The sequence below is a fragment of the Oncorhynchus mykiss genome, chromosome 10 (assembly GCF_013265735.2).
Source record: "Oncorhynchus mykiss isolate Arlee chromosome 10, USDA_OmykA_1.1, whole genome shotgun sequence".
Classification (NCBI taxonomy): Eukaryota; Metazoa; Chordata; class Actinopteri; order Salmoniformes; family Salmonidae; genus Oncorhynchus; species Oncorhynchus mykiss.
This window is the reverse complement of record NC_048574.1, coordinates 20,295,966-20,320,449: the sequence shown is the minus strand read 5'-3', so window position 1 is coordinate 20,320,449 and position 24,484 is coordinate 20,295,966. Positions and strand designations below refer to the sequence as shown.

The following is a 24,484-nucleotide window of genomic DNA, read 5'->3' as shown; positions in this document are numbered from 1 at the left end:
TAACCATGGATGCAGCAGGTTTAGTTGGAGAAGGAAAACCACTGGTTTTAGCTGTAGTAGGAGTAGCATGTCAAATGTGCAAAGATATCAAATTGTCTGTCAACGCAGATAAGGATACAGTAATTGCACTACAGTCTGGAGCGTAGGTAGAATTGGATCAGCTGGGTCTGCAGCAGGTGTAACAGGGGCATGAACAGAGGTATCGGGGCAGGAACAGGCGTAGAGGTGGTTGGGAGAACACTTGGAGCAGGGGCTATAAGCGGTATAGTTCTTAGCGCAACCGTCGGGACAATTCTTGGCACTGAAGGAGCAGTGGGAGGCGGGATAAAGGGAGCCCAAGCTGCATAGATATTGGATTCTCCAAACAAGGCAGAGAAGAACGCAGCTCTATCTGTGGCCATGGAAGTTGGGAATGCCATTACTGCAGTGTGGAACTTGACTCCTCATTCACTGCTTATGACATTGCTTTTACTGCGGTGCCCTAGAAAAGTCTAGCCACAAAGGGCACCGCAGTAAAAGCAAAGTCATAAGTAGTGAATGAGGAGAGCTGAGATGACACAGAAGATTCATTCAAACTTAACAAGACAATTGGATTAAGATGTATCAGAGCTAGAGAATTGCTGGTCTACTTTCAAATAGAAACCACTCAGATTAATATTATTTTTACATGTTATTTGTTAGTCTTTAATTGATACTATAATCATCTGGGGTTCATTACACAATAAAGTGTCATGGAATTGAACGAGGAGAGCTGTAACAATGCACAATATTTCATGGTCTTTGCTTGTAAAAAACAACAACAACAACAATGTAAGAAATTAGCACCGTAGCACTCACTTCCGTCATCATGAAGTGCTTTGAGAGACTAGTCAAGGATCATATCACCTCCACCCTACCTGACACCCTAGACTATTCCAATTTGTTTACCGCCCCAATAGGTCTACAGATGCAATAACAATCGCACTGCACACTGCCCTAACCTATCTGGACAAGTGGAATACCTATGTAAGAATGCTGTTAATCGATTACAGCTCAGCATTTAACACCATAGTAACCTCCAAACTTGTCATTAAGCTCGAGACCCTGGGTCTCAACCCCACCCTGTGAAACTGGGTCCAAGACATTCTGACGGGCCGCCCCCAGGTGGTGAGGGTAGGAAACAACATCTCCACCCCGCTGATCCTCAACACTGGGACCCCACAAGGGTGCGTTCTCAGCCCTCTCCTGTACTCCTTGTTCACCCATGACTGCGTGGCCATGCACACCTCCAACTCAATCATCAAGTTTGCAGACGACACTACAGTGGTGGGCTTGATTACCAACAATGACAAGACAGCCTACAGGGAGGAGGTGAGAGCCCTCAGAGTGTGGTGTCGAGAACATAACCTCACACTCAACGTCAATAAAACAAAGGAGATGATCGTGGACTTCAGGAAGCAGCAGAGGGAACACCCCCCTATCCACATCGACTGGACAGTAGTGGAGAAGGTGGAAAGTTTTAAGTTCCTTGGCGTACACATCACGGACAAACTGAAATGGTCCACCCACACAGACAGCGTGGTGAAGAAGGCGCAACAGCGCCTCTTCAACCTCAGGAGGCTGAATAAATTTGGCTTGTCACCAAAAACACTCACAAACTTTTACAGATGCACAATTGAGAGCATCCTGTCGGGCTGTATCACCGCCTGGTACGGCAACGGATCCGCCCACAACCGTAATGCTCTCCAGAGGGTAGTGAAGTCTACACAACGCATCACCGGGGGCAAACTACCTGCCCTCCAGGACACCTACACCACTCGATGTCACTGGAAGGCCAAAAAGATCAAGGACAACAACCACCCAAGCCACTGCCTGTTCACCCCGCTATCATCCAGAAGGCGAGGTCAATACAGGTGTGTCAAGCTGGGACCGAGAGACTGAAGAACAGCTTCTATCTCAAGGCCATCAGACTGTTAAACAGCCATCACTAACATTGAGTGGCTGCTGGCAACATACTGACTCAAATATCTAGCCACTTTAATAGTTAAAAATTGGATGTAATAATTGTATCACTAGTCACTTTAAACAATGCCAGTTTATATAATGTTTACATACCCTACATTACTCATCTCATATGTACAGTATATACTGTACTCTATACTATCTACTGCATCTTGTGCCGTTCGGCCATCACTCTTCCATATATTTACATGTACATATTCTTATTCATTCCTTTACACTTGTGTGTATTAGGTAGTTGTTGTGAAATTGTTAGATTACTTGATAGATATTACTGCACGGTTGGAACTAGAAGCACAAGCATTATGCTACACTCGCATTAACATCTGCTAACCCTGTGTATGTGACCAATAAAATTTGATTTGAAATAATGACTGTTATTTGAGTGAGTTTCATTCATGTTTTGTCAATTGATTGGGTTATTGAAAGAGATTGTCAAGTGTTGTGATGTTGAGTAATGGCTGTGTGTACTATTATTATTTTGTATTACCTTAATGTTGGCTCTGTGTACTATTATTTAAATTTGACAATTTAACCTTGATGTTGGCTGCTGTCACGGGCGTCCTCCTCTTCATCTGAAGAGAGGCGAGAAGGATCGGAGGACCAAAATGTGGCGTGGTATGTGTTCATGATGAAATTTAATAAAGAAAACACTGAAACACACTATACAAAACAATAAACAAATAACGACCGTGATGCTATAAATGAGAACTGTGCTGACACAAGCAATCAACATTGACAATCACCCACAAACAAACAGTGAAACCCAACATCATACCTAAGTATGATTCTCAATCAGAGACAACTAATGACACCTGCCTCTGATTGAGAACCATACTAGGCCGAAACATGCAAATCCACAAATCATAGAAAAACAAACATAGACTGCCCACCCCAACTCACGCCCTGACCATACTAAATAAATACAAAACAAAGGAAATAAAGGTCAGAACGTGACAGCTGCTAATGATTCAAACCATGTAAATCTTAACAAATAAAAAAGTGAACAATTCAGGCAATCTTGTAGATGAGGAGACACTAATAGAAATAGTTGCAAATGATCCCTGACATTGTTAGTGTTGTTTATCTAAGTACTGTACTGTTGCTCTGTCCTCTACATCAGTCAGATTGGAGTTTAGTATAATCAGAGTTGATTTGTTCTCTCTATGGCTTGTCTGAGGGCCACGTATGACATTCCACCAAACAAATACGATCAATGAACAACATGAAGAAAGTAACTCTTATCCTTCCATTGGTCATTTCCATCTCTCCTCAAGGACCGGAGGAGTCAGAGGAGTAGTGCTGGCAGCAACATCCTGAGAGAAGATAGTTTTCCGACATCCTGACGTCCACACACTGCAACCATACACTGTGAGGTCAAAGACAAAATGATCATCGGGAAAAGAGTGACAGGGATTTGTGACATGAACAGACCCAAAAAGGAAGTCAGAAAGGGAATTGTATCTGGAATAGAGTGCTGCTGCACCCCCGGACCTCATGCCTTCATGCTGGTGTTAACAGTCGGACGGTTCACCGAAGAGGAGAGGTCTGTTTTGAAGAACATAAGAAGAAGTTGTGTTGAACCATACAGCCCTGCTCTTCACCCATGGTAATGGCATGACATAAGGGACTTTATCCAGGAGAACAATGACCTGAACGAATTGCTCGATGGTTGCAGAGACCAGGGTCACGTAATCGACAACAAATACTAGACCTCAACACATCAGATCTCGAAACCTGATGCGATCACGGCTGCTCTACTCCAGAGAATCTGAGAGAAAACAGGGCTGACACTGCATCAGAAAAGATGGAGGAAATTCAGCGCATGTTGTTCTTTACAATGGAACAACAAGAGGTAACATCAGGGTTGAACAACACAACCGATGGTGAGCAGAATAATCAAGGTTTAGAAGAAGAGATCTGTGGGAAGGAGGAGGAGAGAAGTAACAATTTCCAGGTCCAAGAACTCACAGGAACCATAGAGAAGATGTCAAAAGATAATGGTGGCCATTTACCAAGAAAGGAAGTACAGTGGTTCTTCCTTTAGAAGTTGTGTCGTACTGCAGCATAGCTTGCGGGCTGCCACAGAATTCTATGGCATGTTATTTACTGCAAGTGTCAGCCATTGTTGCCATTAATAATAATTAGTGCTAGTTTGACCACCAGAGGGCATCTTTGAGAAGCTAATGACAAGAAGCCGTAGGCCTAAGAATCCTGTTTACTGTAGCTGTATTAGCGTAACTTACCTTTTGGCAAAGCATACAGTACCATCCATGTCTTTAAATACAGTCAAGCATGTTAGTTATAAAACTAAATAACAAAGGGAGCATTGAATAATTAAACCGCAACATGTCGGCTAAAGTGATTTAATTCACGAATGCATTTGACTGTTTTTAATATTGACTAGAGGCTTTAAAACCAATTTTTTTATTTTATTAAACAGAATACAATGGATTGATTAATATTGATACTATGCATCAATATTATGGTGTTTCTATTCCAAGAAAAACAAAAATGCATTTTTTAGTAGCCTATGTATAGGCCTCAGGGTTTCCTTTAAGAAAATTTGGCGCTGGACAACGTGACCTGTCGGGAGTAGGCCTAGGCTACTAAGTGACTGCGAGTGAAGAGCATAATAGTCCTAACATGTTCGCACCCTAATTGTAAGCTAGTCAATACCCAAACAGAGATTCAGTGAAAATAAAAATCTGATTGATTTTATCAAGACTTTGGGTGTTTCAGTAAGCAACAATTTGTTGCCTTCATTAGCCTACTCTATTCTAATATTTCTGTCATTCAGTGATATTTATTCCCATAGTAATTTGTTATGGATCCATCCGGATGTGGTTAGAAAGCAGTGCATTATGGTGGGCTATGAAAAAGAGATGGGAGAAGTGACATGCCTCGCAAACATCCGTTTAAAGTCCCTAAACTCAACAAGAGTCTATTGTTCTGCTGATAGCGCATCAAGGGTGGATGGCTTCTTTTTAACAGTGGGCTACAATACTATACAGTAGGCCTAATTATGCTAAAAAATAATGTAATAAATCTACTGCTGGTTGTTACTGTCTACTGCACATTTGTACATTGTATTCCATTTCCAGCGAGACTTTTCAAGCCATCGACTCACTGATGGGTGAAGATGATGAGCGATCGACAAAGACTATCTGGAATCTGCTGGCATCATGGCATAACATCAACATCGCTCTAATTACAGTCAGAAGACAGTTGAAGAAACTTAAGTGGACTTATGGAAAGGCTCGGTAAGACATTTTTTATACATACAGTACCAGTCAACATTTTGGACAAACCTACTCTTTCGAGGGTTTTTCTTTATTTGTACTATTTTCTAAATTGTAGTATAATAGTGAAGACATCAACATTATGAAATAACACATATGGAATCATTCAGTAACCAAAAAAGTGTTAAACAAATCAAAATACATTTTATATTTGAGATTCTTCAAAGTAGCCACCCTTTGTCTTGATGACAGCTTTGCACACTCTTGGCATTCTCTCAACCAGCTTCACCTGGACTGCTTTTCCAACAGTCTTGAAGGAGTTCCCACATATGCTGAGCACTGCCGCCTGGGTTTGCATTGCAAATGAGGGCATAAACTGGGTCAAAATGCCAGCAGAGTAAGTAGACCTACAACACATTTAACAGCACATTACTCAACACTAGTGAGACCCCTCGCCGATGGTATGCCTACAGTATAACTCCAAATATTTTTTTCATCTCTACATGTAGGTCTCCTGATTTAAACCCGATGCCAAACATAAATTGAAAACATTAATCTGTAACTCTGCCAAGACTACAAGCAAAGATGAACTGGTGAAGGCCATCAAAACGTTTTGGCTTGAGAAACTGACGATACAACAATACAAAAAATACATTGATCATCTCAGCCAGGTTTTACCCGTGGTCGTGGAGCTGTGGGGAAGTGCAACTAAAATGTCGCTGAGATGTACAGTAGTTGAAATAAACATCTGCATTTTGAAAGAGACTTTTTTATCATTATTTTATTAACGAAAGCATAAAGACGTTGATGAACAAATTCTGTACACTATATGTTTTATCTTCTATTTTGTGGTTGCATGAGGTTTGGAGTCAGAAATGTAAAACTTTAGAGTATTTAAGCATTGAATACATTGCAAGTTGTGGGGATTTTTCACACCTAGCCAAGCTATTAAATCAAATCAAATCAAAGTACATTTGTCACATGCACCGAATACAACAGGTGTTGTACAACAGGTGTAGTGAAATACAACAGGTGCATTTCACCTAACAGTGAAATGCTTACTTACAGGCCCTAACCAGTTATTTTAAAGTAAAAAATAGATATTAGGTGAAAAATAGATGAGTCAAGAAATAAAAACAGTAAAAAGTGAGGCTATATACATGCACCGGTTAGTCGGGCTAATTGAGATAGTATGTACATCTAGGTATGCTTACAGTGACAATGCATGTATGATAAACAGAGAGTAGCAGTAGCGTAAAAGAGGGGTTGGCGGGTGGTGGGGTACAGGACACAATGCAGATAGTCCAGGTAGCCAATGTGTGGAGGCACCGGTAAGTCGGGCTAATTGAGGCAGTATGTACATGAATGTATAGTTAAAGTGACTATGCACATATGATAAACAGAGAGTATCAGCAGTGTAAAAGAGGGGTTGGGGGTGGGGGCGGGACAATATTAGACTATCCTTTTGTAAATTAAGGGAGGTATGAAGAGTCTATTGTCCTGCTAATAACCCATCATGGATGGATGGCTTCTTCTGTATTCCAATGTATTGAATGAATGTGTTAATTATAGTAATTTCTCATTCTCGGAGTGTAAACGTTGTTTGCAGAGTTCACAACCTGCTACAACTTGTAAAAAACAAAATGACTCCAGCTGTCCATCAATACTGTACATAAAAACAAAGCATCTACAATGGTACAAGTATATTATTGATTTCGATATAAAAAAGCCACATTTGCCTGGAGATCCATCCCAGCTGGTATTCTGTGTCCTCTCACTTCAGTTACACATCCTTGAAATAGTAGAACAGTTTTGACTTACATTTGGTCAAAAGGCACAAATATCCCTGCAAATGAAAATGGTCTGATCTCCACGAAAGCCAACCGAACTGAGAAATACGTTTTTATACTAACAAGTGGTTGCCATGCTGAATACTTCAATAATAATTGGTAGGACACATAAAAGGAAACAGCAAAGAGTTTACCGGAATCGCTAAACGAAAATACTGGCAGATCAATAAATGTCCTTGTAGATCTAATTAAATGTAGAGGATTCGAGGATTCTAAATTAGTATCTAAGGGGTTTTTATAAAATGATAATGCAGGGTTAATAATAAATCAATATATGTGTAGGGGTTGATGCATTTTTCATTAGGGCAAATCTGGTCTGTCATATTGAGTTAGAAATATAAAACCTTAGAGTACTTGGATTTAATTTTCTATTTATTTTTTAGGAATAATAGCCTATTGTCTATAGTCATAAAAACAATTAGGTGAAATACATTTATATTATTTTGTTGGGTAACGGATCGGCTCTCTGAGCTCATTAAGAGGGGGCTTCTATCTTCAATATAATCATTCATTCAGAAGGTTAAACATGTAGGTCTTGGGCCTGCTGTAAATTAAATTAGATTACCAGATTCATTTTTCATTAGGTTGTAATAATCCATGCCTTCTGGGAATGTTAGAAAGTCCAAAAGTTATGGGTGGAGTTAGAAATGTGGCTGTCAGAAGTATTAAAATCAACCAATGTCAGCCTTTAAATTCTTTATTATCTAAATGTTTAAAGTGTGTGTGGGCGATGGATAGAAACAAAATGGTGCAGTTTGAGTTACGCGGGCACTGGAGATGGGGGTGTGATCAGGTGGGTCTGGGCAGGTGTGATGTAGTTGTCATTCGCATGTGTGTGTTTATTATTGTCTAAAAATATAAAATACATCTGTACAAAAATAATAATAAGGTAAAATGAAAAGCTTGCAACACACATCTGCTTATTCATTATGAATAGGATTTATCAGATTTATTTAGTTTACATTCTTCATTGTAACCACAATGTCACAAATAATTGAAAACACACAACCTGAGCAGATTAACTTTGTCAAAAGATTACTTTGTCAAAGTAAAAATATTTATTTATTAAAGACTATCAGAAAGAATGTTGGTACTTATATACAGTAATGGCACAATTGGTTGGGCGCCCGTAAAACTGCTGCCATTTCTTAGGTGAAAAAAAGATTTTTTTTTGCCCATTAAAATAACATAAAAATGAGCATAAATACAGTGTAGACATTGCTAATGTTGAAAATCACTATTGTAGCTGGAAACGGCTGATCTAGTTTGAGAAACAAATGCCTCAGAAGTCCTCAACTGGCAGCTTCATTAAATAGTACCCGCAAAACACCAATCTCAACGTCAACAGTGAAGAGGTGACTCCGTATTGCTGGCCTTCTAGGCAGAATTCCTCTGTGTCTGTGTTCTTTTGCCTATCTTAATATTTTATTTTTATTGGCCAGTTTGGGATATGGCTTTGTCTTTGCAACTCTGCTTTGAAGTCCAGCATCCCGGAGTCGCCTTTTCACTTTTGACGTTGACTGTTTCTTTGCGGGTACTATTTAATGAATCTGCCAGTTGAGGACTTGTGAGGCGTCTGTTTCTCAAACTAGACACTCTAATGTACTTGTCCTCTTGCTCAGTTGTGCACCGGGGCCTCCCACTCCTCTTTCTATTCTGGTTAGTAGTACACAGAGTTGTAAGAGATCTTCAGTTTCTTCGCAATTTCTCATTTGGAATAGCCTTCATTTCTCAGAACAAGACTAGACCGAAAAATTTCTGAAGAAAGTATTTGTTTCTGGCCATTTTGAGCCTGTAACCGAACTCACAAATGCTGTTGCTCCAGATACTCAAGCAGTCTGAAGGCCAGTTTTATTGCTTCTTTATTCAGGACACAGTTTTCAGCTGTGCTAACATAATTGCAGGGTTTTCCAATGAGCCTTTTAAAATGATGAACTTGGCTTAGCACAACGTGTCATTGGAACACAGGAGTGATGGTTGCTGATAATGGGCCTCTGTACGCCTATGTAGATATTCCATAGAAAATCTGCCGTTTCCAGCTACAATAGTCATTTACAACATTAATAACGTCTACACTTTATTTCTGATCAATTTGATGTTATTTTAATGAACAAAAAATGTGTTTTTCTTCCAAAAAAACAAGGACATTTCTAAGTGACCCCAAACTTTTGAACGTTAGTGTATATATATATTTACAAAAGATATATGCAGGATTGGAAATGATGAAGATGATAACACTGATAGAAGCCACAATCTATCTGCAATATTAAAGCTGATCTACCCTCCCCCCAAAAAAGTATGGACTACAGATTGCTGTCCATGGTGACAAAATTGAGACATGTTTATGCATCTGCCTAACGAATAGGTGATAAGCTTTCTGTGGTGCCAGGGCATGTAGCATATATCTTTGCTTTAGATAATGGAGAATTGTTTATTGGTAGGCCTATTTGGTACAAATTTCTCATGTTAATCCTAACATTTCACAAAGCTATACACGGTGTCGCAATGCTGATATTTAGGCTGCTGGCTGGCGGCAATCATCTAATTACTTGTTCTGTTCAGTAATTCAAGTTGTAAATTCAAACAATGCCGATTGTAAAATGTATTTTCAATGTGTATATTAATTATTCCCTTAATTTCTGTATTACAAAACCATCACCATGTACATCCCCATGTACATCCCCCTGGGCACAGAGGTCGAGTCAACGTCCATTTCACATTGGTTCAACGTTATTTCATTGAAAAGCATGGAAACAACGTCTATTCAACCAGTGTGTGCCCAGTGGATCTCCATGTTCATCTTTCCCAGTGTGTGTAAATAAAGTTCCCTGTGTGTGTTAACTGTTGTGCTGCCTTACTCCCCACTAACAAGGGCAGTGTCAATGGTTCACAGGTAAGCAAATAAGTAGAGCCGGGTCGCTCTCTTTCACTTTGTATTTAATGACTTTACTATGGGGTCCACAAAGAGGATGAACTAATGCTGAATTTCAACAAATATCTACCTAGTTGCAACATGATATAAGACACCTGGTTGGGGTCACAGCCTTTTATACACCAAGGACTCATCCCTGCCAAATCAATGTCTGCCTACACCATCCCTCCTATATCCCTCCCTTTTCCTTACTCGTGTTGACTCTCAGTGAGAATGTGACCAAGGTTGGGCAGCTCGATTTGGGCAGCTTGAGCTTATATTTTATTCCCCTGAAGGTCAGAACCTTGCTGTCTCCCCTTGACATACACTATATATAAAAGTATGTGGACAACCCTTCAAATGAGTGGATTTGGCTATTTCAGCCACACCCGTTGCTGACAGGTGTATAAAATCAAGCACACAGCTGTGCAATCTCCATAGACGAACATTGGCAGTAGAATGGCCTTACTGAAGAGCTCAGTGACTTTCAACGTGGCACCGTCATAGGATGCCACCTTTCCAACTAGTCAGTTTGTCAAATTTGTGCCGTGCTAGAGCTGCCCCGGTCAACTGTAAGAGCTGTTATTGTGAAATTGAAATGTCTAGGAGCAACAACGGCTCAGCTTCGAAGTGGTAGGTCACACAAGCTCACAGAACGGGATCGCCGAGTGCTGAAGTGCGTAGCATGTAAAAATTGCCTGTCCACTCACTACCGAGGTTCAAACTGTCTCTGGAAGCAACGTCAGCACAATAAGTGTTCTTCGGGAGCTTCATGAAATGGGTTTCCATGGCCAAGCAGCCACACACAAGCCTAAGATCACCATGAGCGATGCCAAGCATTGGCTGGATTGGTGTAAAGGTAGCCGCCATTGGACTCAAGCTGTGGAAACACGTACGCTGGAGTGATAAATCATGCTTCATCAACTGCCAGTCCCACGGATAAATCTGGGTTTGTTGGATACCAGGAGATCGCTACCTGTCCGAAAGCATAGTGTCGACTGTAAAGTTTGGTGGAGGAGGAATAATGGTCTGGTACTGTTTTTCATGGTTCAGGCTAGGTCCCTTAGTTCCAGTGAAGGGAATTCTTAACACTACAGCATGCAATGACATCCTAGATGATTCTGTGCTTCCAACATCCTGGCAACAGTTTGGGGAAGGTTTGGGTTTTCCTGTTTCAGCATGACAATGCCCCCATGCACAAAGAAAGCTCCATACAGAAATGGTTTGTTGAGATCAGTGTGGAAGAACTTGACTGGCCTGCACAGAGCACTGACCTCAACCCCATCAAACACCTTTGGGATGAATTGGAGTGCTGACTGCGAGCTAGGCCTAATCGCCCAACATCAGTGCCCGACCGAATCATATCCCTGCAGCAATGTTCCAATATCTAATGGAAAGTCTTCCCAGAAGAGTAGAGGCAAAGTGGGTCCAACTCCATATAAATTCCCATGATTCTGGAACGAGATGTTCGACGAGCAGGTGTCCACATACTTTTGGTCATGTAGTGTATGCTGTCACTTCTGTCTTACAGCAAACGTCCTGTCCCCTTGGCTCCACACGTTGAGTTCCTCAGCTGCTTACAGCCACCGCAGCCTGCTCTGCATCCCTGTTTACATCGCTAGTAGCTATAGTAGAGCTGTACACAGTGTTTTAGTGCGAGCACGACCAAGGTTTGACCGTAATATGGAGTGGAAGGTCAAGGCTGAACATGAGCAGGGTTGGTCTAATTTATACCGTATGCAACACAATAACTCAATTAGCTACGCAAAATGGCCATTCTGCATACTTGCATTTTGTGCAGCCCCAAAGTCTATGGGCTCTTTCCTCTGCCCAGGCCAGATATATTTAATTAATGTATTTTATTTGTATTTATTTATTTAACTAGGCAAGTCAGTAAAGAACAAATTCTTATTTACAATGACGGCCTAGCCAGGCCAAACCCTCCCCTAACCCGGACGATGCTGGGCCACACATTTTACAATGCCTGGATAGACATTTTTTATGTATCAGCTAATCATCCTATTCTATAGGAATCTGTCAATCAATAACACAGTCGATGACGTGTCACGCAACCACTAGTTGATGCATGCTACGTCTGAGCAGGGGAACTCAACCTATAATTTGTCGCAACTATGAACGATAGCCATTTTGCGTAGGTGTAAATGAGGCTTTGTTCCGTCACTGCAGCATTCACCTGATGGTTTCAGCACCTTGTCTTGGACCATCTGTCATGTTGGTGGTCGGTTCATAGTGTCCGAGGCTAAGGCACTGCTACTTTAGGAGGATATCAAATGTAAGGCCCCGTACACACTCAGGTTGCACAATGCATTTGACACAATAGGTTTGATACAACTGATATTTTTGTGACACAAAACTGATACAACAGATAATTTAGTGATGCGTTGTATAACTGATGAGCCAAATGCGTTTTATATCAGTTGAACAACTTGAGTGTGCATGGGGCCTAAGGCCTAGATTCAATCAGATGAAGCGTTAACTGGAGATAGTCAACACTTATGTTTTGGTATTGTCAGAGGTGTGACTGCGTTGGAGCTGTCAAATCGCTGAGCAGCTGCTCTTGATCATTGTCAAGAAGCCACACCCATCCCACTCGCGTTGGAAGTTCAGAATGACAAAGTGAAGGATATATAGAAATAATGGCGCTCAAATTGAAAATGATTCAATAAAATAATGAGGATTTCTATCATCCTAATAGAGGTCTAGATTACATCTCACATTTCTGTGTTTGAACTTGTAATCAAGGCTGCATGGAATTTATCTTAATGCGACCGATGGTAATGTCCGCTTTAGGTTTAATGCCGGGAGCTGCTTGTGGATTTGACAGCTTTAGTATCTTATAATGCTCACGTAAGCATGACATGAGCATGATCATTAAACATTGGTTAGAAATTACATAAAGCCTTTACATTAGACTGGGTGCATCTTATTACCAGTTGAAATCAAATATTAGTTAAAGTAAATGGAACATATTGCATTATTATTGTAAAAACGTCATTCATGATTCAGGAATACACCTTTTAAATATAATACTCTCCCCAACAGTTGACAATGTGCAATTGATTGAATTCCAGCCTGTGATTGGGTTATATCTAAAAAAAATATCTCACAAACACACTCAAGTAAGTTCATGAATTAACACAGATCCCTCTCACACCTGTCCACAATAAAACACAGTGACAAATCCTTTGGATTAACTTTTTACTAAAAAAATGATCAAAATAAAGATGTACAATTGAAACCAAAATAGGATACCATTTGAATTTTACAGACATATGGCAGAACCAAAAAGCATGGCCTGAAATATTTTAGCTGGTTTATTCTCTCAAAGCAACAAGGTCCATCCGGTGTGTGTGTGTGTGTGTGTGTGTGTGTGTGTGCGTGTGTGTACCAGAAGAGGCTGGTGAGAGAAGCTATAGGAGGACGGGCTGGAATGGAATCAATGGAACAGAGTCAATCATGTGGTTTCCATGTGTTTGATGTGTTTGATACTGTTTCATTGATTCCATTCAGCCATTACAATGAGCCCGTCCTCCTATACCTCCTCTCACCAGCCTCCTCTGTACGTGTCGTGTACACAGTGGCGGATTTAGGTATAGGCGACATGGTTAGCCGCCCAGGGTGGCATCTTTGCCATTTGTTTCTTTGTTACTTCTTTTTGATATTTATGAGTCTTATTTTGTATATATTTTTAAATGTTTTGATAATTTATTTGTGTTACAAATGTCTGAATAAAAATGACAGAGGGGGGCTGAAGTGGAGGTTCACCCAGGCAGCCATACAAGCTACAACCACTACAATGTGTACATGTATGTGGACGTGTATGTGAATGTGTATAAGGGAAAAAGACAGAGGCAGCAATTGAAAACATTGATAACATTGCACATATTTGTCCGACAACAACAATAGCAGAAACAGGTTTTGGGGGAAAAAAGTTGAAAATGAAAGAGACAAAAGGATGACACAGTAAAAGTCATTGTCCTATTGCTGCCCACGGGCCTAGAGGTTGCCCTTCCATTGGCCATGTGTTGAAACCTCCACTGCACACTAATAACTTCAATGACAGGAAGTAGACCATAGATTCTTCTACTGAGGATCCACAGTGTTAGGGACCAAGAGGGCCAAAGCTTTGACCATGGCTCAATAAAACAAATGTTCTTCTTTGTCTTCTTTTTTACTCAATAAATACTGTTTATATAAGCTTTGACTAGTGAAATAATACAGCAAAATTGCATTTCTCATTTCACATAAAAAAAAATGCATTATTCTCTCCATACACAATTATCTAAAATATCTATCCACATAAGACGTTCAACGTTCAACAGCCGTGAACATTGAAAAAACATTGAAAAATCAGGAGACGGACAGTCATTTTAAATGTAATTGATCGTTACAAAAAATAGAACAAACGACACAAAAAATATTGTTTGTTTTCTAGTGGAAACGCAAGTAAAGCATTTAAACATAAAATTCGGTCTATCAGCCACTTCTGGTCTATGACTGCACAGTGTGGGGTGTGGCTAGAGGATGGGGGCGAGGCTCGAGGATGAGGATGGGACTAATTAACATTCATCGCTGAATATATTAATATGTAGAGAACAGGTATCTAGATGGGCAGAGTTGATACTATGCCCATGGAACATGACGCTCTGAACTGAACGTCGAAGGAATAAAACGCTGTCTCAATGTCTCTCCTTTTTCAACAACGTCGTCTTATCCATTATTGCGATGAATTATTTATTTAAAGATGGTTACAAAAAGAGAACTGCCCTCTGTCCACTACTGAATCAGCTATTTACATCTGTTGAAAAAGCAAGCATGTTATACAGTCTCCTCTATGTACAGAACTTCTTTTTTATTTAGCTTCGTCTTCACAGAATATACATATTTACTAAATCTTCACAGTTTATTTATCTTATATGTATTATCAATAGAGTTATTGTAGTTTATTAATAATTATAGTTTTTATCTCCATGATGACAACGGGAGACACTCCCCCACATGATGTCAGATATTGATATTCAGTGAGATTGTTGTCTGACAGTTGTTTTTTGAACACTGCTCTCATCTGGTAACAATTGTCCACATTTGGAAAACAATCTTGATTGTAATTCAGTTTGCCAATTCACTCAGCAACCCAATGATCCACAGTTACACGTTTCAAGTTTTCTGGTCTTCCTTTATTTTTCATTTTTACTTCACTCTCAATTCCTCCTGCTCTTCCTTCGCCAGTGATCGCAATGATAAGTTGGCACAGGGTCTTCAGTGGAACATCTCAGATGCAATCTCCACCTCTGCACCCGAAAATGGCAACTTGATTACAAATAGCCCTCACTTGGCCACAAAGTAAAAATACAGATTGTACTTTTCCACCGAACTCCATCCAAAATGGCCACAGATTCACTACATACTCAAATGGCAAAGTCCCAATTTCTGCTATATTAAAAAAACTTCCACAATGTTAGTTAGTCCCTGTCTGCCCACACACTGGTGGTGGTGTCCGGTTTGGGTGGTGTTTGTCCTGTGTCTTTGTGGTATATGGTGGTTGTGGGTTGGTCATTTTTAAGGCACTTGGAAGGTTTTTGGTTTTCACGGGAGCTCAGAGGAGACCAAGGCCAGGCCGGAGCTCTGGCGGAGTGAGGGGCCCGAGTGGACCGCTTTGGGACAGTCGGGCGTCAGGACGCGCCCATTCTCCCCCACACTGCCTGTGATCGACAGGCGTGCCTTGTTCCTCATGGCCTCCGTGAAGGTCAGCTGGGTAGGGAAAGGGGGGGGGCAGGAAGAGAAAGGGGGATAGAGACAGAGAGAGGGGAAATGGGGGTAGTGAGAAAGAGGAGAGACAAATATAAGAAAAAGAGAGGGTGGGAACAGACAGAGGGAGAGGGGAGAGAGAGAAAGCAAGGGGGACAGGGAGAGAGAGAGAGGGAATAGTGAGAGAAAGCAAGGGGAAGAGAGGGTGGGAACAGACAGAGGGAGAGCGGAAGAAAGAGGGGAGAGAGAGAAAGCAAGGGGGCCAGGGAGAGAGAGAGAGGGGAGAGAGAGAGTGAAAGCAAGGGGGACAGGGAGAGAGAGAGAGGGAATAGTGAGAGAAAGCAAGGGGGACAGGGAGAGAGAGAGAGGGAATAGTGAGAGAAAGCAAGGGGGACAGGGAGAGAGAGAGAGGGAATAGTGAGAGAAAGAAAGGGGAAGAGAGGGACAGAGAAAAACATGTCAGCTCATCTGGACATACAAAATTACACTAACAATTCTAAGATCAGGAAGCATCATGAAGATGGATAATGTCAGGGATGAATATAGTACAGTAACTACATCTAACGTCACACCACAGAATCACAGGACATCCATCATGGCCATTCAATAAAATCTTATAACACCACTTTATGTGCACATTTGATACAAGACTACCATTGACTACTATGGTTATTAGACATTGGATGATTTATGTGTGGGCGAGGGACGACAGGGCAGCTGACCAAGCAACAGTAAAGAGAATGGAGAGAGGGCTGAGAGAGGGGGCCTACAGCACCAACAGGAGACACATAACCACGTCAGACACATACTGTAGATCTGCAAGTCAAAAATCGTTGGACCCGAGGGAAATATCTTAGAGATCGGCGCTCAAGTCAATATAGAGGGGCAGTTAGTTTCCACTTACTCTAGGCTTTAACACGCCAATAATGTATGGTGTTATATTGCTTTATCTAACTTAACGTGTACTTGGGGCTGGTTTCTCATTAAAACCTGTGGTTCTCCCTTCTTATATTGTCATTTTTAGAAAAGTGGTGTTAGTTTAGCTAAACCTAGGGAATGGCAAAGTGTGTGTGTGTGTGTGTGTGTGTTGGGGGGGGGGGGTATTAGACATTTGGGCAGTTAGACATTTTTAGGCCATAGTTAGGTAGCCTACAATATATATATATATATATATATATATATATATAACCTGTACGGAGATCTTTATAAATGGTAGGATTCATTGTAAATTAAAACCAACATCAACAAGGTGGGCTTGAAACTATTGAAACATTGTATCAATGAACAAGTTGGCTCTGAGAATACTGAAACATTTTGTATCAACAAGGCAGCTCTGAGAATATTATTTGGAATAACGAAGGGGTGGCTCGCACATCTTTCCCCGGGCCAGCTTGTCTCTGATATTATTGTGTTGGCCACACAGTAGTTGCACTGTCTGGGTGATTATTGTATTTCAAAAACAGCCCTACATCCACACTATGGCTAAATAACTGAACAATATTTAATGACGTTTTGCCTGCAAGATTGATCTGTAAGAATTGAATTGAGGAAGATGGACAAGCAAGACTGATAAAGTGAGAGGTGGAAATGCATTATACCAGAGACAGGTAGGCTACAGATAGGGATGCAGGCAGAGGATGATGATGAAGTAGGCCTGCAGCAAGAAGTAAAAATAGTTCTATCAATTATAATTGCATGACAGAACATTTGTTATAGCCTACAATTGTTATTTTATTGTTATTGTTCCAAAAACAGGACATGTATTTTGGGGAAATGCTCTAAAAAGAAAGTTGTTCAGTTCTGTTTATGTTCATGCCAATACATGAAACCAAAATTGCACTAGCCTACTTGGTAAATTAACGTAAATATAAATTAGGCCGACAGTTTTCACAGCCTATATTTTAATAACAATAAAATCGCTTTTGAATGGTCACCAAAAAGGAAGGCTTCCCCACCTCCAAATTCACAATTCAATTAACCCCTGGCTATCAGATTACAATAAGGTTTACAAGGCTGAGTTCAAATACCGTCATCAAATTCAAAGCAATCGGCAATCGGCCTAAAAAGCTGACTGGCAAGCTGCCACTGTCTCTGTCCTCTGCTTTCTAAAAGTGAGAGAAAAGGGCGCAGGTTGGCAGCTGCTCTCCGAGCGATGCTCCGCATGGTCCTAAAACCAGTCTGACGTTACGTTAAACAGCAGTTGCATTTTAAATCAGGATACGAAAGATTTTTTGTCTACTTTTTTTGCTTACTTAAAATGTTTGTGCGACTGCCATACCCAACTGATGCCCTTGGTTTAGACAGAGCACCATGGCTATGTGTGATGTTAGCAGGTGCCTGTGTGTGTCATATTCAGGGTTGTGAAATTCCAGAAACTTTCCCAAACAATCAAGGTTGGAGGATTCCTGGAATAAGAAGGAAATAAGCAGAGAGGGGATTTCGAGAAAACCTGAGAATTCCTGGGAAATCTGGGAAACTTTCCCCAAATTCCCAGAAATCCAGGTTGGTGGATTCCCGGAGTGAATAAGTAAGGATGGAATACACCAACAGGAAATCCTCCAACTGGTATTTCTGGAAAACATGAGAATAATATCCCAAATTCCTAGATTTCCAGAAATCCCGGTTGGAAAATTCCCAGAATCAATGGGGAATAAGCAGGGAGGGATTCCTGCAACCGGGATTTCTCTAAAACGTGGGAATTTTGGAAAAGCTTCCAGAAGTGTGCAACCCTAGTCACAGTCAACAGCAGGAGACATTGTCTGCAGCCAAACAAACCAAACAGACAATAGAAACGGCGGCCATCTTAAAGCCCCCGCCAGGAAGCCAAGAGACAGACGAGTAAGTCACATGACCACAAACGAGCGAATCACAAGGCAGAGGAAGTAAAGGAAGCATTGCCACCAGTTGTACAGTCAATCAGCAGCATGGCAAGCTAGCTAGCGGACAATAAGGGAGGGTCAACTTACAGTACCACAGGAGGGGGGCCTAGAGGGGTAGGTGGGGGATGGAGGAGGACTTTTCTATACTGGCCTTATATCATAACATCCCCATCACTCCCATCATCGCTCCCATACCCGTCGAAAACCTCACTATACGTGGCTAAGTTGTGGGTGCTTGGGGAAGGGCTGGGGCCGGGGGTGTGGCCAGGACTATAGCCAGGACTGTGACTGGGGTGAGGGCTTGTTCTGGGGCTGGAGCAGCTGGGGCGGGGGCTGCTAGGGGTAAGGTGGTGGGGGAGGTGGTGGTGGTGGTGTTCAGACATCGGTGCCTCCACCTTCATTCGCTTGGCCTCGTTCCGGGACTTGTAGCAGAATTCGATGAGGGCCACCAGCATGGCCAGACCCAGGCCCCCCACAAGGATATAGAAGACCCCCGCCACGTTGCTCAACGACAGGGCCTGGGACGACTTGTCCTGAGGGGTTGGAGGAGAGACACAGGGCAGACAGGAAATCAGAGGCGTGACAGTGGTGGGGTGCCGAGAACACACAAATGAAAACACAGACTCACATACATACTCATACATAAAATACCAGGCAATTATATTACACATTACAACACAAGTACACAAATACAAAGTTAACAAATATAACACACACACACACAGACATACTTTCCAGTCCACCTTCTCTAGCTATGAGCTCTGTGGCTAGGGCTGTAGCTGTTATCATCATGAAATTACCATTCAAATCAATCTAAAGCTTGACTATGATGTTTTAGAGCAATTAAAAAGGAAAACAATTATTCTAGTTTGCTAGCTGTCAACAATTGTCAACAGGCTGTTTTTTCCTCGGTCTAAACTCTCAAGTAGCTCCCTAGCCCTCGGTTATCTCAGCTTATTGTCATTTTGTAATTAGATGCTGTGGTTTAAAACACACGAGAGCAGCTCTCTCATATTTCTTATCTCCTCTTTTGGAGCAGGTTGGATTCCTGCTCCTAAAGTAGGATGATTTCTTTTCAAAAGGACTATGTTCAGGTTAGAGACTTCACTAAACACTGCCTTGTTATGCATCTGATCTGCTGCTGATAGGAATGTGTGTGAGCACATTCTGACAAAACTGGAGAGCTACTTTTTAATTATACTTGACAAGAAAATATTGTACACTTGACAAGGACTTGTTTTGCCGCTAAGGCGTTTACATGCTGCTTTGTTGAGGCGGGAGTTCACTTTACATGCCTGAGTAGTGGCCAACTGCTATACTTGATATATCCAATCTAGAGTGAGCTGGGATGACTGGCATACTAATCATAAAAAATAATAGGTTTCAAACCTGTTCTACTCATTCTAATTCTATGATACTAATAATCTGCTGGGACATCACAACTGCACAACTTGAATACATTCCATTGCTAAGTGCCCTACTAAGTATACACTACTAAGTGTGCACAGATACAGGTGACAACCATATGAATGTGATCCTGTGGGTATCATCATTTCATACACTACCGTTCAAAAGTTTAGGGTCACTTAGAAATGTCCTTGCTTTCCATGAAAACATACATGAAATGAGTTGCAAAATGAATAGGAAATGTAGTCAAGATGTTGACAAGGTTATAAATAATGATTTTTAATTGAAATAATAGTGTCCTTCAAACTTTTCCTTTGTCAAAGAATCCTCTATTTGCAGCAATTACAGCCTTGCAGACCTTCTAGTTGTCAATTTGTTGAGGTAACCTGAAGAGATTTCACCCCATGCTTCCTGAAGCACCTCCCACCCCATGCTTCCTGAAGCACCTCCCACAAGTTGGATTGGCTTGATGGGCACTTCTTACGTACCATACGGTCAAGCTGCTCCCACAACAGCTCAATAGGGTTGAGATCCGGTGACTGTGCTGGCCACTTCATCATAGACAGAATACCAGCTGACTGCTTCTTCCCTAAATAGTTATTGCATAGTTTGGAGCTGTGCTTTGGGTCATTGTCCTGTTGTAGGAGGAAATTGGCTCCAAATAGGCGCCGTCCACAGGGTATGGCATGTCATGGCAAAATGGATTGATAGCTTTCCTTCTTCAAGATCCCTTTTACCCTGTACAAATCTCCCACTTTACCACCACCAAAGCACCCCCAGACCATCACATTTCCTCCACCATGCTTGACAGATGGTGTCAAGCACTCCTACAGCATCTTTTCATCTTTTTCTGGGTCTCACAAATGTTGTTCTTTGTGATCCGAACACCTCAAACTTAGATTCGTCTGTCCATAACTATTTCTTCCAATCTTCCTCTGTCCAGGGTCTGTGTTCTTTTGCCCATCTTAATCTTTTGTTTTTATTGGCCAGCCTGGGATATGGCTTTTTCTTTGCAACTCTGCCTAGAAGGCCAACATCCCGGAGTTGCCTCTTCACTGTTGACGATGAGACTGGTGTTTTGCGGGTACTATTGAATGAATCTGCCAATTGAGGACTTGTGAGGCATCTGTTTCTCAAACTAGACACTAATGTACTTGTCCTCTTGCTCAGTTGTGCTCTGGGGCCTCCCTCTCCTCTTTCTATTCTGGTTAGAGCCAATTTGCGCTGTTCTGTGAAGGGAGTGGTACACAGCATTGTACGAGACCTTCAGTTTCTTGGCAATTTCTCACATGGAATAGCCTTCATTTCCCAAAACAAGAATAGACTGACTAGTTTCAGAAGAATGTTATTTGTTTCTGGACATTTTGAGCTTGTAATCAAACCCACAAATGCTGATGCTCCAGATACTCAACTAGTCTAAAGGACAGTTTTTTTGCTTCTTCAATCAGGACAACAGTTTTCAGCTGTGCTAACATAATTGCAAAAGTGTTTTCTAATGATCAATTAGCCTTTTAAAATGATAAACTTGGATTAGCTAACACAACGTGCCATTGGAACACAGGAGTGATGGTTGCTGATAATGGGCCTCTTAGATATTCCATAAAAAAATCTGCCGTTTCCAGCTACAATAGTCATTTACAACATGAACAATGTCTACACTGTTTTTCTGATCAAAAATGACATTTCTAAGTGACCCCAAAATGTTGAATGGTAGAGGACAGTACATTGCTGTGCTGCTTACCACTGAATTGTGAGCATGCCTTCTAGTGTGATCTGTTGTATCCCTCAGGCTACGCTTTAAGTCTCTCTGTCCTATTTTTGTGTGTGTGTGTCAACAAGCCTGCCTGTCTGCCTGCCTCCCTATCTGCTTGCCTACCTACCTATCTCTCAGTAAACCTGTCTGTCTGCCTTTCTACCTGCCTACCTACCTGTCTGCCTTTCTACCCGTCTACCTGTCTTCCTATCTGTCTGTCTGCGATGGGTGGGGTTCATCTGTGTGACAGAACAGTCAGTGAGGAGGTGTGGTCCCAGGACTTGCAGGAGACTGACCTTACTTCCTGAGGCCGTGGGTCCACACTCGCCCTTATCGTACCACCATTTGTTTTTCAGCTTGTCTAAGACGCCTGATTCACTCAGTTTCAACACGGCTAGGTTTACCGGCGTTCTTCAAAACCGCACGTGTGAGGTCGAGGGGTCGGGGAAGGGTCAGGGGGGAGGGGGAAATAACATAAATAACATCATAGGACATGTTATTTTATGTTATTCAGTCAGAAACCTAAAGAGCCCATTCAGAGCACTTAACATTTGGAAGTGATGGAGACAGGAGCCCCATTTGTTTACATGTCTCTATGCTCGTGGTCGAGGAGGGGGCGCCTGAGGGGCTGAGCGCTACAGACATATACATGGGGCCCCCGCTTCATCGCTTTCTGGAACGGGCACATACTGCTGGGGCCTATCTCACAACAACCAATCGAAGGCCATTACTGTGAAGCCTCAACTATTGGCTGGATTTTGTACCAGGTCAACAATTACCAAACAAACATGTATTTAAAATGTATTGATCCGTTAATTAACTAGGAAAGTCACAATGAGATGTACATCTCTTTTTCAAGTGAGCACGAAAGTTATCAAAGGACAACTTCATGTTTTGGCATAAGATACATGTATGACATGCACAATGTAGTGTTTAGTGGGAGTACACAATAGGGCGGTGACTGTGACTTCGAAGTGTCTTCAAAAACGTTTCACTTAAGCTTTAGATTATGAATAGGTGAACAATAACATCTATCAATAGCTCATGTCTGTGGTTTGACAGTAATCACTTTCCACTCTATAATATGTGCCACTGTGGTGCGTCACAACGCCACTGCGGGCCACAGGATGGGTGTCGCCCCGGCAGATGCCCCCGTTACCACGGCAACAGTTTTACCCAATCGGCATGGGGCTGACACAAGGGTGGCTAACCTTCTCGCCACCTCCGCCGCTGCCACACTCTCCCTTGTCGTACCACCACTTGTTTTTCAATTTGTCCAACAGGCCTTGTTCATTCAGTTTTAACACTGCCAGGTTAACTGCGCTTCTTGAAAATGATAAAACATATTTGGGTGAGTGAAGGTGAGTCAATAGCATCCAATTGGGGATAGGAGGGGGAAGGGTGGGATTGTAAAGGGGGCACAAGGGTGGAAATAGGGGTGTGTTAATGCTCTATCTGTAACAATAAACCCTCCCTCCATACACAGGGGGCAAAGCCTAACTTCCACTTAAGTCATACATTTTCACTTAGTCATGCAGTGATGTCAATGGGAGAAGTTATATTTTGACTTGAGTGGAAATTTGTATTTGCCCCACAGATTGGACCCTTATACACAGAACGGACAATCCTCAAGTTGGGACTTGGTTCACTTCAGTTTGAGCCAAGGAAACTAAATTACAGTATGTCCATTTTTCCCTTGTGGTCACTGACCAGAATGTATTTTGTCTTTCTTCACACAACCTGATTGATAGTTAGACTCCATTACACATTTTGTGCATCCAAAATGGTGCATATATTGACCAGGGCCCATAGAGAAATTATTGTGTAGTAACGTCATGTTATATATACTGTACATTTTGATTCAGAGGAGTAAAACTTGCATCAAGAGAGATTTGTCCACGTGCATTCAGTGCCTTTCAGCTCGACTTTGCAGTAATATCAAGCACACACCATAAATGAGAGAGACAGAAATGTAACTGATAGCAACATTAGTAAAATAACTATTTCAGTAAAAGCTGATGAGAAGAGAATAAAAATATAATTAAACATCTAACCCTTTTAGAGACACTTTAAGGTTAATGCCGTGGGAAATTGCAGCCTTGTCTGACATAATAGCTGCTTTGCATGCTGATTGGTGGGTTTCCATGGTGACCAGGAGAAGTGACTGACAGAAGATGATGGGCACGTTTCTCTGCCCATGCGTTACTGACGCATGCCAGATCTGACAATGTCTGGATAGGTATTTTACGTATCAGCTAACAACATCCCATGTTATAGCAATTTGTCAGTTGATGACACAGTCGAGGATGTGGCACGCAACCAATGTTTGATGCATGCCACATCTGAGCAGGGGAAAGCAACCGATAATAATGCTGAAAAAAATCGGGAACCATCGGGAACTACCATGATCTGTCAGTGACTCCTCTTGCAGAAAACAGTGGATAAATCCTGCACCAGTTGTTGTTTGCATTGCAAACTCATGTTGTTCCATTCTAGAGAAGCACAGTCAGTGGAATTTACAGACAGGTAAGGGTTGATGTTGGATTGTGGAAATAGTGTGTGTGCGTGCATGCGTCTGTGTGTCTTGCAATGCGAATGTCCAGCCCACCTCAGGATTCCCCACTTTCCAGCAATTATTTTCTTGTTTTTGTGGGGTGTTAATTCACTTGTCACAT

General features: G+C 41.7%; 1 protein-coding gene across 4 annotated transcripts in view; it reads right to left on the bottom strand.

The window, feature by feature from the left end:
* Positions 1-13,206: 13,206 nt before the first annotated feature.
* The window catches only part of LOC110534862 (glutamate receptor 4), a 186,286-nt gene continuing 175,008 nt past the window's right edge, over positions 13,207-24,484 (bottom strand). For 2 of the 4 annotated variants that reach the window (XM_036989862.1, XM_036989860.1), the window contains 3 exons: positions 23,021-23,135; positions 19,045-19,182; positions 13,207-15,773 (listed from right to left, as the gene is read on the bottom strand). In XM_036989862.1, coding sequence (XP_036845757.1) covers positions 15,609-15,773; positions 19,045-19,182; positions 23,021-23,135 — 418 coding nt within the window. In that variant the 3' untranslated portion in view covers positions 13,207-15,608. Of the gene's footprint in view, positions 15,774-19,044; positions 19,183-22,105; positions 22,221-23,020; positions 23,136-24,484 lie in introns of all 4 variants that reach the window. The other 2 variants (XM_036989861.1, XR_005053597.1) reach the window with 2 other exon arrangements.